This window comes from Aquarana catesbeiana, linkage group LG07, assembly GCF_042186555.1.
Source record: "Aquarana catesbeiana isolate 2022-GZ linkage group LG07, ASM4218655v1, whole genome shotgun sequence".
NCBI lineage: Eukaryota > Metazoa > Chordata > Amphibia > Anura > Ranidae > Aquarana > Aquarana catesbeiana.
Window position 1 is genome coordinate 201,293,548 of NC_133330.1, and position 15,062 is coordinate 201,308,609.

The 15,062-nt window shown below is 40.6% G+C and overlaps 1 protein-coding gene across 1 annotated transcript in view; it reads left to right on the forward strand.

Moving 5' to 3' along the window:
- Positions 1–15,062, forward strand: part of VAV3 (vav guanine nucleotide exchange factor 3) — a 370,216-nt gene that overhangs the window by 182,481 nt on the left and 172,673 nt on the right. Inside the window, exons 3-6 of the mRNA XM_073592989.1 lie at positions 4,972–5,030; positions 9,857–9,922; positions 14,087–14,198; positions 14,524–14,616. Coding sequence (XP_073449090.1) covers positions 4,972–5,030; positions 9,857–9,922; positions 14,087–14,198; positions 14,524–14,616 — 330 coding nt within the window. The remainder of the gene's footprint in view (positions 1–4,971; positions 5,031–9,856; positions 9,923–14,086; positions 14,199–14,523; positions 14,617–15,062) is intronic.

A 15,062-nucleotide genomic window follows, 5' to 3' on the forward strand; every position in this document is an offset into this window, starting at 1 on the left:
CCTTTCTTTTTCCGGGCACGCCACCCCCTCTAGTACGCCGTTTGGATCTAAACTTCGTTTGTATCCTTCTGGTTCTCTGGGAAAACTCACCATATTGGAGGGTCCAGGCTGTTGCTGATTGTAATTAAAAGGTGACCTGTTATGATAGTTGTTCTCTCTGTCCCTATAAGGATATTGGGAATTATAGCCATCACGTGGTCTCTCATCCCTTAAAGGTGAAAATCTATTGTAGGTGCGTACAGGTGTTTTTTGAGGGTAATAGTGATCATAATGCTGGTCCTGGTAATTCGCTCTTATACATGGTGACCTATCTTGTCTGTGATGGTCATAATTTTGTGATTGGTCTCTGTGTTCTCTGCCCTAACCCCCTGTACCCTTCCCTCTCCCTCTCTGATTGGGGGGAGGTCCTTTCCGGTTGGATGCAGGAGTGTAGGGGATATTTGACGAGTAATTGATTTCATAACCGTTGTAAGTAGACTCAACTTTATCCTGTATAGGTTGGGTGTGTTGTTGATATTGTGGTCGGGATTCTTGTTGACCTGAAGTATCCATTTGTGACTGTTCAATATCTGAATTTATAGGTGTGTTATCTATAGTTTGCCAGCTGAAAACACACCCACTCCTATAATCCTTGACGTCTCTAGTATACTTCTTCTGTTTCTTAATTTTCTGCTCTCTCTCTTCTTTTTCTAAATGTTTTTTTAAACTGGTGGAGTGTGAAATGTATTCTGAAGTGGATTTGTGTGGAGCAAGTTTATCTTTAATTTCCTTAATTTCTTTAATTATGGCAGTCATTCTTAGTCGTTTTTTCTCTATCAAAAAACCCAAAAGTGAAATCCCTGCCTCATTAAAATAACGGAACCAAGGTTCCAGTTCTAAATCCCCTTGTTGGGGGTGTGTGTTCCACCACAGTCCTCTGGGGACCATACGTTCCTTAGAGTACTGATCTAGGAAGGCTATGTCCCAGTGTGGGGTACTCACACTATCCCGGTGCGTAAGTGCACCGCTCTATATCAAGCCTCCGAAATAGTAACAAAAGCGAAGGTATGGTGTGTGGTACAGTATGCGTCTCCACTAGACAGACTCCGTGCTGCTCACTCCGCCCTGGCCCCTCCCCTACGCGTGTTCGACACAGGGATCACGTGTCTTCATCAGGGGGAGACTGACATCTGTTAATCAGCACAGAGCTTGGGGGTGGCTCCAAAGCGTGTTTTGACTCAGTGTAGCAGCTGGGTTACATGCTCTGAGGTGAGCACAATAACTTAGGGGGGCCACTGAAGTGCACCGGTTTGCAGCACCAAGGATATTATGAGCATGTTGGATAACACCATCAACGGACACTGTTTTTACACACTTATTTGATGTTGATTCACAGGATTTTTTCACCAATCACTTTATGATTACATATCAGGACTGTTTACTATGATTATTGTGGAGCACTAAGCACTTTTGTATCTATATATGCACTTTTAATATTTTGCAATATTTTTATGCACATTGCACTTTAATGTGTCTGGTTTATATTAATCTATATATATATATATATATATATATATATATATATATATATATATATAAAATACGTTTGGATTTTTGTTTGCCACTAATTGATTTATTTAGGGAGGATTAATTTGCACATATTTTTATTCTCAAGAGGATTCAGCCTTTCGCAGGCCTTTTACAACAGGCTCTCATATAGCAGAGAGAATGAGAAAGAGAATTACTGAGCCTCAGCTTCAGATATAGAAAGGCCCGTGCACAGCTCACTAGTAAGGGCTGGCTAGGACCTAGGACTCAGGGTTTTCTCTCTCCCAAAACTCTGCAAAGTCTCCGGGCTCCAGGACCCAGACCAGAACTTCAGAGCTAAGAAAACAGTTTGTTTATTTTACAACAGTTACAATTCCCTTAGCCTCTCGCCATGTGTAGGTGAAAAACCTATGTGACACATACACTGGCCACAACCCACGCAGTGCCTCACAATATGTATAAATGTATATTCTATATGAGTTATACACTTTGTGTTTTTAATAACTTTATGTTGCTGTCCTATATTGCCAGTAGCACAGACTTTTCCTGTTGTAACTCTGGACAGATATTTATGTTCACTATGTAATCCAATTATTAAATGAAATATGATTTAATTTACTTTTATTTACAGCTTGTATAAGTTTTTACATGTGTTTTTATCATCTTTCTGTACTCGTCTGCATAGCTGGAAGAGGAGGGGTCAGCATTTTCATTAAGAAAGAGGGAGAGACACAGGAAGCGCCAACCTGAGTGTAGTATATAAGGTACGATTTATTAGCAAAGTAAGTAATGCACTTACAGGAAATAGCAGAAAAACAGGCTCATCTGTAAATGGTGGTGTCTGCAGGTGTAGATCGGCATCCAAAACGAGATCCACAGATCTGGCAGATGACTGGGGGAGCCTCAGTCCATCCTGTGGCCACCAGGAAGTCAGTCTGGATCACCGTGGAGCGCAGGGAGATTACGTCACCAGGAAGCAGAGAGACACCAGGGGAGAAACAACTGAATAAAAGAGGCTACGTGCTCGGAGTATCAGCTACCCAGGGATGTTTAAGAGCACAGCAAAAAGTAAATGCGAGGACGGATTGAGGCTCCCCCAGTCATCTGTCAGAACCGTGGACGCTCGTTTTGGATGCCGATCTACACCTGCAGACACCACCATACACAGATGAGCCTGTTTTTATGCTATTTCCTGTAAGTGCATTACATACTTTGCTAATAAATCGTACCTTTTATACTACGCTCAGGTTGGCGCTTCCTGTGTCTCTCCCTCTTCCTCAATCTGCTTACAGAGCTGGCTTTTCTCTGAGGACAGCTGCCTCCTGCCACCTCAGCCTAAGAACTGTTGCTATATGGACTGTTGAGCTGCTATTGCTCTCATATTGCCTGCTATATTACTTTGTGTACACAAATATTTGCGCTTACAGTTTTTTATTTTTATCAAAAGCATTTTCATTCAGTTGGGGTTTATTGCATGTGTGCTAAGCAGAGTGAAGAACTTCATCAGTGTAGGGAATACTCCTTTATTTTCCAGATAGCAGACAGGAAGCATATTGGTGACCATGCTGCATTAGGCCTCGTGTACACTGCTGCTGGTAAACGGACGTTTAGGAGCAGTTGGGAGTTTTTTTCAACTGCCCCATAACTCTCTTCTATGTTATCTTATCTGTCCATGTACACAGGGTCGTTTACAGTCGTTTCTAGGCAGTTGAGTTTAGAGGCATTTTTTGGAATGCAAAAAAATGCATTCAGAAGCTGAGTTTACAGGCATTTCGAGCACCAAACGCTTCTAAACATGGCTAAACACGCGGTAAGGCACTTTTAAAATTATTATTATTTTTTTACTAGTAATGGCGGCGATCTTCGATTTTTATTGGGACTGCGACATTATAGCGAACACATCGGACAATTTTGACACATTTTTTGGACCATTGGCATTAATACAGTGATCAATGCTATAAAAATGCATTTATTACTGTAAAAATGTCACTGGCAGTGAAGGGGTTAACACTAGGAGCTATCAAGGAGTTAATTGTGTTCCCTAGTGTGTGTTCTAACTGAGGGGGGGAGGGGACTGACTAGGGGAGATGACAGATCGCTGTTCGTACTTTGTATGAACAGACGATCTGTCACTTCTCCCCTCAAAGAACCGGGATCTCTATGTTTACACACAGAGATCCTGGTTCTCGCTGTGTTACGAAGGACTGCTGGGCACTCGCATCGGCTCTGGGGGTGAGTTGCGCGTGCGCTTGCCCCTAGTGGCCGCCTTAAGGAGCGACATGACATGATGGCGATTTGCCTGCCTGTGCCATTCTGCCGCAGTATAACTGCGGCAGCTGGTCGACAAGTGGTTAATGATAGTGTGACTTCAACATATACAGACACAGAACTAAAAAGAGAATAAATCAGCGCAGATGGGTATATATAAGAGCACAGCAGCTGAACACCAGGGTCAACAACCAAATCCCTAAAATAAAATGAATATACAGATGGTGCAGCGCTAGCAAAAGCAACACAGATAGTTCATAAAGCATTCAGTGAATCCAATCACTCAGGTGCGGTGCGGCTTCATGCTGACATCAGTGACTTTCGGTGAACCCTCCACCAGTATAAAGGATGGCCTCTCACCTTTTAGCAGGGACCCTTTGATTATAGAGAGCGTTTTAGGCAGCGGGACTCAAAAGGGCAAGACAAGACACTTTCTGGACGTTTGGACTGTGCTGATCTCTGTAGGAGTGTCCTCCTCTATAAATGTCCCCGTTATTCCATCCTCCTCCATAGACTGCTGATCATCCCTCACATACCTCTCTTCTTCTTCTGCTTTAACCTCAAATTCTATATGGATTGGATCTCCACTCTGTCTCCATGTGTGAACACTTTTTGAGGTTAAAGCAGAAGAAGAAGAGAAGTATGTGAGGGATGATCAGCAGTCTATGGAGGAGGATGGAATAACGGGGACATTTATAGAGGAGGACACTCCTACAGAGATCAGCACAGTCCAAACGTCCGGAAAGTGTCTTGTCTTGCCCTTTTGAGTCCCGCTGCCTAAAACGGGAGTGACGGATGTGGATTGGCTGTGCTCCATTTTTAGCTGACCCGTATAGGAATGCTTATGCGACCCTCTATAATCAAAGGGTCCCTGCTAAAAGGTGAGAGGCCATCCTTTATACTGGTGGAGGGTTCACCAAAAGTCACTGATGTCAGCATGAAGCCGCACCGCACCTGAGTGATTGGATTCACTGAATGCTTTATGGACTATCTGTGTTGCTTTTTCTAGCGCTGCACCATCTGTATGTTCATGTACAGACACAGAGGGGTTAATGTACTAAAACTGAAAAAATGTAAAATCTGGTGCAGCTGTACATGATAGCCAATAAGCTTCTAACTTCAGCTTGTCAAATTAAACTTTGACAAATATTACATATGTATTGTTTCTATTTTCAGGTTATAGAGACTTTGTCCAAGCTCTCCCATACTGCAAATGCCCTGTCATGTGGAATCAGGTCAGTTATTATTCTTTTATTTAAATAGGTATGCTTAATGGCACAAAGACTCTAATTTTAACAAGCTTTTGGAATGTTCATTGTCTGCATGCACAGTAAATGTGTACTCGTATATATATGTACATAGTACTGTGTAAAAGTTTTAGGCTGGTGTGATGAAATGCTGTAAAGTAAGAATGCTTTCAAAAATATATATTTTAATTGTTTATTTTTAATCGATTTACAAAATGCAAAGTGAGCAAATAGAAGAAAAATATAAATCAAATCATTATTTGGTGTGATTACCCTTTGGCTTCAAGCCAGCATCAATTCTGCACACTTTGTACACTTGCACAAAGTCAGGGATTTTGTAGGATTTTGTCAGGTGTATGATTAACCAATTATACCAAGCTGGTGCTAATGATCATTAATTCCATATGTAGGTTGAAACACAATCATTAAAGTGCATATAAACCCAAATTTTTTTTTTTTATATCATAATGTAGAATATAAGATTTCCTATCATTTGAGCCCAGTCTTGCCACAAAGAATTAATCCAGCTCTGAGCAATCCTCTTTTATTGTTCAGTGAAATAAAACTTGACAAACAGAGAAAAACTTTGTCAAATCCTCATCCTTGCTGTGAGTGACAGGTGATTTACATATCCCGTGCACTAGCCTAAGACATGCATTATTTTTTGATTCCCACCCCCACTCCTTTCTTCAGCAGCTCTGCAAGGATTGGCTGTTCCACACCTCAGCATGATTGGGCATGCTAAAGTCATGTGGTTACTTTCCTGTCTTTTCACTGGATGTTAGAGATCATAGCAGAAGTTCAGTGTAAGAATTACACAGGAGAAAATGCATATTGACAAGGGGAGTGTAGAGGTGGGCGGGGAGTCTACTGACATCACGACTCCACCCACCGAGTTCCAGACAACAGACCCACCCACAGAATCTGCAGTTTTTCGGGTCTCATAACAGACAGAGGGGAGACATTTGACAGGTAAAGATACATGCAGGAGGCATGTATATCCTTATAGATAACCCCTATGGCAGTAGTTTAGAAAGGATGACATTGGGTTTACAACCACTTTAACTGAAACATAAACAGCTGTGTGGGAGGCTTAAAACCGGGTGAGGAACAGCCAAACTCTGCTACTAAGGTGAGGTTATGGAAGTTTCATGTCACAGGTCATACACCATGGCAAGACTGAACACACAACAAGACACAAGGTAGTTATACTGCATCAGCAAGGTCTCTCCCAGGCAAAGATTTCAAAGAAGACTGGGGGCTGGAGAGCATTACAATAATGAGTATCTGCAGGCAACAGTGAAGCATGGTGGAGTTGTCTTGCACATTTCTGCAAATAGAGGTGGAGATTTTGTCAGGATCAATGGTGTCTGCTGTGCTGAGAAATACTGGCAGATACTTATCCATCATGCCCTGCCATACCATCAGGGAGGCGAGTGATTGACCCCAAATTTATTCTGCAGCAGGACAATGACCCCAAACATACAGCCAATGCCATTAATAAGAACTATCTTCATTGTAAAATAACAAGGAGTCTTGGAAGTGTTAGTTTGGCCCCCAGAGAGCCCTGATCTCAATATCATCGAGTCTGTCTGGGATTACATGAAGTGATAGAAGGATTTGCGGCAGCCTACATCTGCATTAGATCTGTGGTTAGTTCTCCAAGATGGAACAACCTTCCTGTTGAGTTCCTTCAAAAACTGTGTGCAAATGTACCTAGAATTGATGCTGTTTTGAAGGCAAAGGGTGGTCACACCAAATATTGATTTGATTCGCAGTTCTCTTCTGTTCATTTACTGTTTCATTTACTTTCTATGTTATTAATCAATAAATTAAATTAATAAACTATTAACATTTCTTTTTCTGAAAGCATTTTTAATTTATTGCATTTTTCACACCTGCCTAAAACGTTTACACACTACTGTGTATACATATACAAAAAAAATGGAATATACATATATATATATATATATATATATATATATATATGCATACATCTTAATTCAAAAGCATTTTATTGTGAAGAATGGTATGTAATAAAATACCTAATGACTTGACAAAAACTGAGGCACTTGTACAGTAATTATAATCAACATGCATTCCCTGATGAAGTCACGAGGCACGTGACATCACGCGTAGGGACAGGAGAGGCACATCCCATTGACGGACACATACGAGCTCGCCGCTCGTCGGTGATATGCTGTATTGCTATGGCCACTACACTTCTGAAGGGACCTAGAGTCTGGAGAACATAGCCGGGTCCAGGTTTATGAAAAGGAGCCTATATCAGCTCTGCTGTTTACGCTGTTACCTCAGTAAGATGTGGTAAGGGGCCGTTACTTACTAGTGCAGGATTTTTGTCACGAAGAGGAGTCACAGTGTTTTTTCCCTGGTTGATACACCTTATGGCATAAACTCACTATATGCCCTGCAAAAAATCTTCTTGCTTGGTGTGAAGTTACAGGATGTTCTATTTTACCCACTATGGACTAATACCTCTGTCACCTATTGTACTTTATTTATTTCACTAGGTACTTTACTGTATACCTTCCCATTTGTATACAATGTATCTGACATTTATGTAGAATATCTGTCACTGTGTGTATTTTCACATTAGACACATTGAGATCACAGTATACCCCTGTATGTGCATGATACACACGATTGCAGTATTTTTTGCACTGTATTGCATTGAATTTGTCACCAGTTGCATTTATATTTATTTATGAACATACCACTACATAATATTGCATCTATGTCGTTATGCCTTTGAGTATTTTAGTTTATACCCCTACTAGGGCACTATATTGGTTGCACTAAAGTATTTGGCACCGTGTCACTTGTTTGAACACTATTTACATTATTAGCAAGTCTATGCTGTATTGTACTACTTATGCACTTGGCACTTTATTTTTATTTTATTTATTTTTTGGCTCCACAGCCTTAAGTTGTGACACTCAATTAGCACACGTATCTACCCACTAGGATATATGTTATATACTACTACCTTTAACAACATTATCTATCTTCTACTGGATTAGCGCAGCACCATACCCTTCATTTATTTCTATTACAGGGCCAAGTGGGACCCTTTGCGGTGCAAGCAGCTTTTCCATACTTGTAGACACCCATACATGATAGCACGGGAATAACTATCAATTCTTTTCCGGTATATAATCAACATGTGTTATTATGAGTGGTAGTAACAATTAGGTTGCTTTCACACTGAGGCGCTTTACAAGCGTTTTAGTGCTAAAAATAGCTCCTGTAAAGAGCCTCTCCTCTCACTCCAGTGTGAAAGCCCGAGTGCTTTCACACTGGAGCGGTGCGCTTGCAGGATCTGCAGCATCTTTGCAGCGCTGTAGGAGCGGTGTATACACTGCTCCTAAAGCCCCCTGCCCATTGAAATCAATGGGCAGCACCGCCGAACCGCTCACAGCAGCGGCACTTTGCTGGCGGTTTTAACCCTTTTTCAGCCGCTAGTGGGGGTTAAAAGCACCCCGCTAGTGCCTGAATAGCGCCGCTAAAATGTTGGTAAAGCGCTGCTAAAAATAGCGGCGCTTTGCCGCTGACGCCCCCAACGCCCCAGTGTGACAGCACTCTTATAGCAATAACATCAAGAACTATAATATTTATTCAGGACATTTTTTGCACATTGAGGAGACATTTGCAATAAAGGTAGTTACAGGCACATTAGTCGATATTAAATTATAGATGTTGACCATGTATTAGTATGACGGCTTAAAAAATTGATGGATGTTTTATGCAAGTTTAAAGTTAATTCTGCTCAACTACAAGAAAGTCCTTGAATATTAATTCTACATAAAAACCCTTGTTCTCTGTCTAGGTAGGACATACAAAAAGCATATTCCAACCAAAATGTATTTGAAGCTAAAGTCCATATCAGTTTATATAATAATTGTAGTAATTCATTATTCAACTTTCCTCACTTCTCATCTGAAGACAGTGTCTCTGTAACTGCAAATGGTGTACTATTGTGGTCTTCATAATAGTACTGAACAAAATATATCAATAGATGAAGAATGTCCTTCAAAATGTGCTTTAGGACAAACACTGCATAAACAATAAGACTGAATATCATGTAGGTGTATTCAGTATAATGTAGCACAAATTGTTGTTGCTCTCAGGAGTTAAATTTCAGTTTACTATAGTAAGAACAAGAAATAATGATTAATTATAATGTGTTATGGCCCTTTGCACATCATAGCTGTTCGTTATCCTTTGAGAAATATATATATATATATCTAAACATTTTGTTACATTGACCAGTTTGTGCCACATCATTTTGCACCCTAATAATAATCTGATAACAGTTAGAGGTTGATTTGCTAAGTGCTAGAAATAGCCGCTGAAAAGCGCCTGAAAACCGCCTCCCACTCATTGCAATGTGTCTTTTCACACTGAGGCGGTGCGCTTGTGGGACGTTACGAAAAGTAAAATCTTTGGGGCGGTTTGGGAGTGCTGTAAATAGCACTCCCAAAACCCCCTGCCCATTGCAGTGAGTAGGCAGCGCTTCCAAAGTGCCTGAAAAGCGATTTGAAAGCGCCGCAAAACAGGACTTTTTACAATTTTTTGGGGTAAAAAGCACCATACTAGCGGCTGAAAAGCGATTTTAACGGGCGGCACTGCCAGTGTGAAAGGGGTCAAACTGTTGGAGTGGAAATGTTCATCTTGTGTCTACTGATAATGTTTAAGCAGATATCACATTATAGTTTTGGAATGCCAAACACAAAAAAATAAATCTGCTGTATAACCTTAAACAACTTAACAAATATATATATTTTTTTGTACAGGCCGTTTCCCACAGAGGAAAGCGTGCAAGATGAAGACATTTATAAAGCTCTGCCTGATTTACTTGAGTATGTATTTGTAATATGTTTTATATATGTATTGTGTTTATATATATATATTTGTGCCAAATTAAGTGAAATTTGTTATGATACTTTTTATATAGATGTATTTACTGGGCTGTAAAAAAGAGGGTAAACAAATCTCATACTTATAGTTAGAATTTGCTTCAATGTAATTGGACTGCGCCAATTTACTTTGTTTTATTAAATAGCTTGTATATTGTTGTCTTTATGTCAGTCTTTTGAAACACTCTTGTTAAGGGCGTGTGACTTTAGGAAAAGGGTTTAACTGTAGTTGGGTTTGGCAATGAAGGAAAGACTTATAGGCTGACATAGAAAGGCTGGCTCATTCCATTAGGCCCCTTTCACACTGGGGCGGTTTGCAGGCGGTATTGCGCTAAAAATACCACCTGCAAACCGCCCCTAAACAGCCACCACTGTTTGTTCAGTGTGATAGCCCGAGGGCTTTCACACTGAAGCGGTGCGCTGGCAGGACGGTAAAAAAAGTCCTGCGAGCCGCATCTTTGGAGCGGTGAAGGAGCGGTGTGTTCACCGCTCCTAAACCGCTCCTGCCCATTGAAATCAATGGGACAGCGCGGCTATACCGCGGCAATACCGCGGCTATAGCCGCGCTGTACGAGCAGTTTTAACCCTTTTTCGGCCGCCAGCGGGGGTTAAAACCGCACCGCTAGTGGCCGAACACAGCCGCAAAAACGGCGGTAAAACAGCGCTAAAAATAGCGCTGTTTTACCGCCGACACCCCCACCGCCCCAGTGTGAAAGGGGCCTTAGAAAATGTCATGTGGGATGGCATCATTTTAGAGTACTTTGTATTAGAGGTAAAAGGTAAAGATCTCTTTTTGTTGATATCAGTGATTTATGGCAATGCTATGTTTCATTTTCATTACAGATTACACTGGCTATACAGGGAGCAGCTACAAAATTAAAAGCTCAATATGTAGACGACAAAATTATTATTTTTTCTTTATCACTGGCATAGTGATAGGAAAGATCTCCATTTTAGCAGTACAGATTGGTTTACTACCATTACAAGCTTACTTAATAGTATCCATATACAGTGGATATAAAAAGTCTACACACCCTGTTAAAATGTCAGGTTTCTGCGATGTAAAAAAAATTAGACAAAAAAGATAAAACATTTCAGAACTCTGATGTGACCTATAAACTGTACAACTCAGTTTTACAGCAAGCTGAAATATTATTAGGTGGAGAGAAGTAAAAAAAAAAATTAAAAAAAAATATGGTTGCATAAGTGTGCACACCCTTAAACTATGACTTTTTTGAAGCACCTTTTGATTTTATTACAGCACTCAGTCTTTTTGGGTATGAGTCTATCAGCATGGCACATCATGACTTGGCAATATTTGCCCACTCTTGTGTGCAAAAACACTCCAAATCTGTCAGATTGCGAGGGCATCTCCGGCGCACAGCCCTTTTCAGATCACCACACAGATTTTCAATCGGATTCAGGTCTGGGCTCTGGCAGGGCCATTCCAAAACTTAAATCTTCTTCTGGTAAAGCCATTCCTTTGTTAATTTGGATATATGCTTTGGGTTGTTGTCATGCTGAAAGATGAAGTTCCTCTTCATGCTCAGCTTTCTAGGAGAAGCCTGAAGGTTTTTTGCCAATATTGACAGGTATTTGTAGTTGTTCATAATTCCTTCTACCTTGACGAAGGCCCCTGTTCCAGCTGAAGAAAAACAGCCCCAAACATGATGCTGCCACCACCATGCTTCACTGTGGGTATGGTGTTCTTTTGGTGATTTGCAGTGTTGATTTTGCGCCAAACATAACTTTTGGAATTATGGGCACCAGAGAAAAAACAAACTGTAGTGCTCTGAAAAATTGATCGATTGCAATCCAAAGCGATGCTATATGCATAAATAAAACTTGCTACCAGTCGAATGAATAGTGCTGTTTATTCCATAGGATTAGTGAAAGTCAAAAAAATATATAACAATCGAAGTAAAAATGACCGATAGTGGTAAACATTACCAGTGACCTCAAGATAGATAGTGGGTGAAACAATCATCTGGGAGGAATTAAGAATGCGAATCAGCAGTGTTCAAACTCTAATCAAGAAGTAGAAAATGAGGGGTTCTTTTGAAACCAAACCACGGTCAGGTAGACCAACTAAAATTTCAGCCACAACTGCCAGGAAAATTGTTCGGGATGCAAAGAAAAACCCACAAATAACTTCAGGTGAAATACAGGACTCTCTGAAAACGTGGTGTGGCTGTTTCAAGGTGCACAATAAGGGGGCACTTGAAGAAAGATGGGCTGCATGGTTGAGCCGCCACTACGCAAAGCCATTACTACGCAAATGCCACAAAGTATAAAGCTTACAATACGCCAAACAGCACAGAAACAAGCCTCAAACCTTCTGGCACAGTCATTTGGAGTAATGAGACCAAAAATTTGCTTTTTGGCCACAACCATAAGCACTACATTTGGAGAGTCAACAAGGCCTATGATGAAAGGTACACCATTCCTACTGTGTTTTAGGGATGTGTGAGCTACAAAGGCACAGGAAATGTGGTCAAAATCGATGGCAAGATGAATGCAGTATGTTATCAAAACATACTGGAGGAACATTTGTATTCATCAGCCAGGAAGCTGCGCATGGGACGTATTTGGGCATTCTAACATGACAATGATCCAAAACACAAGGCCAAGTCGACCTGTCATTGGCTACAGCAGAAAAAAGTGAAGGTTCTGGAGTCGCCATCTCAGTCTCCTGACCTCAATATCATTGAGCCACTCTGGGGAGATCTCAAACATGCAGTTCATGCAAGACAGCCCAAGAATTTCCATGAACTGGAGGCTTTTTGCCAAGAGGAATGGGCAGCTTTACCATCTGAGAAGATAAAGAGCCTCATCCACAAATACCACAAAAGACTTCAAGCTGTCATTGATGTTAAAGGGGGCAATACACGGTATTAAGAACTGGGGTATGTTAACTTTTGATCAGGGTCATTTGGGTAGTTTCTGTTGTCATTATGATTTAAAAAGAGTAAACACAGTTGATTGATAATAAATGGCTTCAGCCAAACACTAACCATGAGTGAAAGAAAAGTTTTTGTATTATCATTCATATTCTCTGAAAAATGAAAAATGACCAAGAAATCATAAATTCTGTCAGGGTATGTAAACTTATGAGCACAACTGTATATGCTATTTCTTTCCAGTCATGTGAATAAACTCAACCTTTGTATCTGTTTTGTTTTAAGTAGACTTTTTACCTGTTCAAACATACACTATATTACCAAAAGTATTGGGATGCCTGCCTTTACACGCACGTGAACTTTAATGGCATTCCAGTCTTAATCCATAGGGTTCAGTATTGAGTTGGCCTACCCTTTGCAGCTGTAACAGCTTCAACTCTTCTGGGAAGGTTGTCCACAAGGTTTAGGAGTTTGTCTATGGGAATGTTTGACCATTCTTCCAAAAGCACATTTGTGAGGTCAGGCACTGATATTGGACGAGAAGGCATTGCTCGCAATCTCCGTTCTAATTTATCTCAAAAGCGTTCTATCGAGTTAGGCAGGCCAGTCAAATTCCTCCACCCCAAACTCGCTCATCCATGTCTGGATGAACCTTGCTTTGTGCACTGGTCTAAATCATTTGGTGGGGGGGGGGGGGGGTGTTTGGTTGTTTTTCAGGGGTTGGGCTTGGCCCCTTAGGTCCAGTAAAGGAAACTCTTAAGGTGTCAGCATACTAAGACATTTTGGACAATTTCATGCTCCCAACTTTGTGGGAACAGTTTGGGTATGGCCCCTTCCTGTTCCAGCATGACTGCACACCAGTGCACAAAGCAAGGTCCATAGACATGGATGCGTGAGTTAGGAGTGGAGAAACTTGGCCTGTACAGAGTCCTGACTTCAACCTGATAGAACATCTTTGGGATAAATTAGAGCGGAGACTGTAGCCAGGCCTTCTCGTCCAACTTCAGAGAAATAGTTCATTTTTGTAGGCAGACAGGTTTTACTCCTTTGAACTGCACTGTCCTACAACATTATACATTCTCACACGAGAAGGAGCCTTGTGGGGGTAGGTGACCAAACCATGCCCCTTTTGATGGATCATCACATTTATACATTAACACTTGTCAAACAACAAATATGAATTCATGAGGTTTTTTTTCTCTTACAGTGAATCAGGGATGGAGGAAGATGATGAATTGTATTATGACTGTGTATACAGAGAGGATGAAGGAGATGAGGTTTATGAAGATCTCATGAAGGTTGAAGTTGCAATGCCCAATGTAAGGAAACCTGTACTGGTGTGTAAATGCAGATGTGTGTGTCCTAGATGTAATATAACATATTGTGGAATAATTATACTTAATTAAATACAGTATATCAATGCTACTGTTGGTACTGTTGAAAAGCTCCAAACTAAAACCTTTGAACATTTTGGTTCAAGGCAGGCCACCTAAGCCAACCACAACATACTATGTTATCTTTTTCTAAATTCTCATCACCACGATCTTACTGACCATTCAACTGTCTGATAGACACGAATACATAATTTATTATTATAATCATTTTTACGAGTTTCTGAATGACATTTCTTTTGAATGATTGCAGAGGACTGCAGAGAGTGACATCCGGAGCTGCTGCCTTTTAGAAATTAAGCAGACAGAGGAGAAATATTCTGAGACCTTGGAGTCGATAGAAAAGGTGGGTGTAAAGTGGTGAAAGCTAGCCGATAGATCCTGTCTAATCATGATAAATTATTTTAAAATAGTTAAAACTGCAGTTGCTATCAAATCCACACTGTAACCAAAAACAGAGGCTACTGCTTACTTTCTGGTCTACTGATTTACCAGTGGGCAAGAAAATATCAAAACCTTTACATGGTAAGACCAAGCATTGTGAGCATCCAATGACCATCCTTACCCTTACACAGAGGGGGTCAAAGGTGTTTTAAACCTTGGTATTTATACTGGCCTAAGCTCTTTGATTAGAAATTCTAAATGTGTAAATACTGTTAACTGACTGATAGAGAAACCCTTGTATATAGGATGCCAGAAAATTAGTGGTGTGATAACAGTGAAATGTTTGATACCAAAAATAACCTCTTACCTCCTGTATAATTAGTCGTTGGTGTTCATCACAGTGAATTC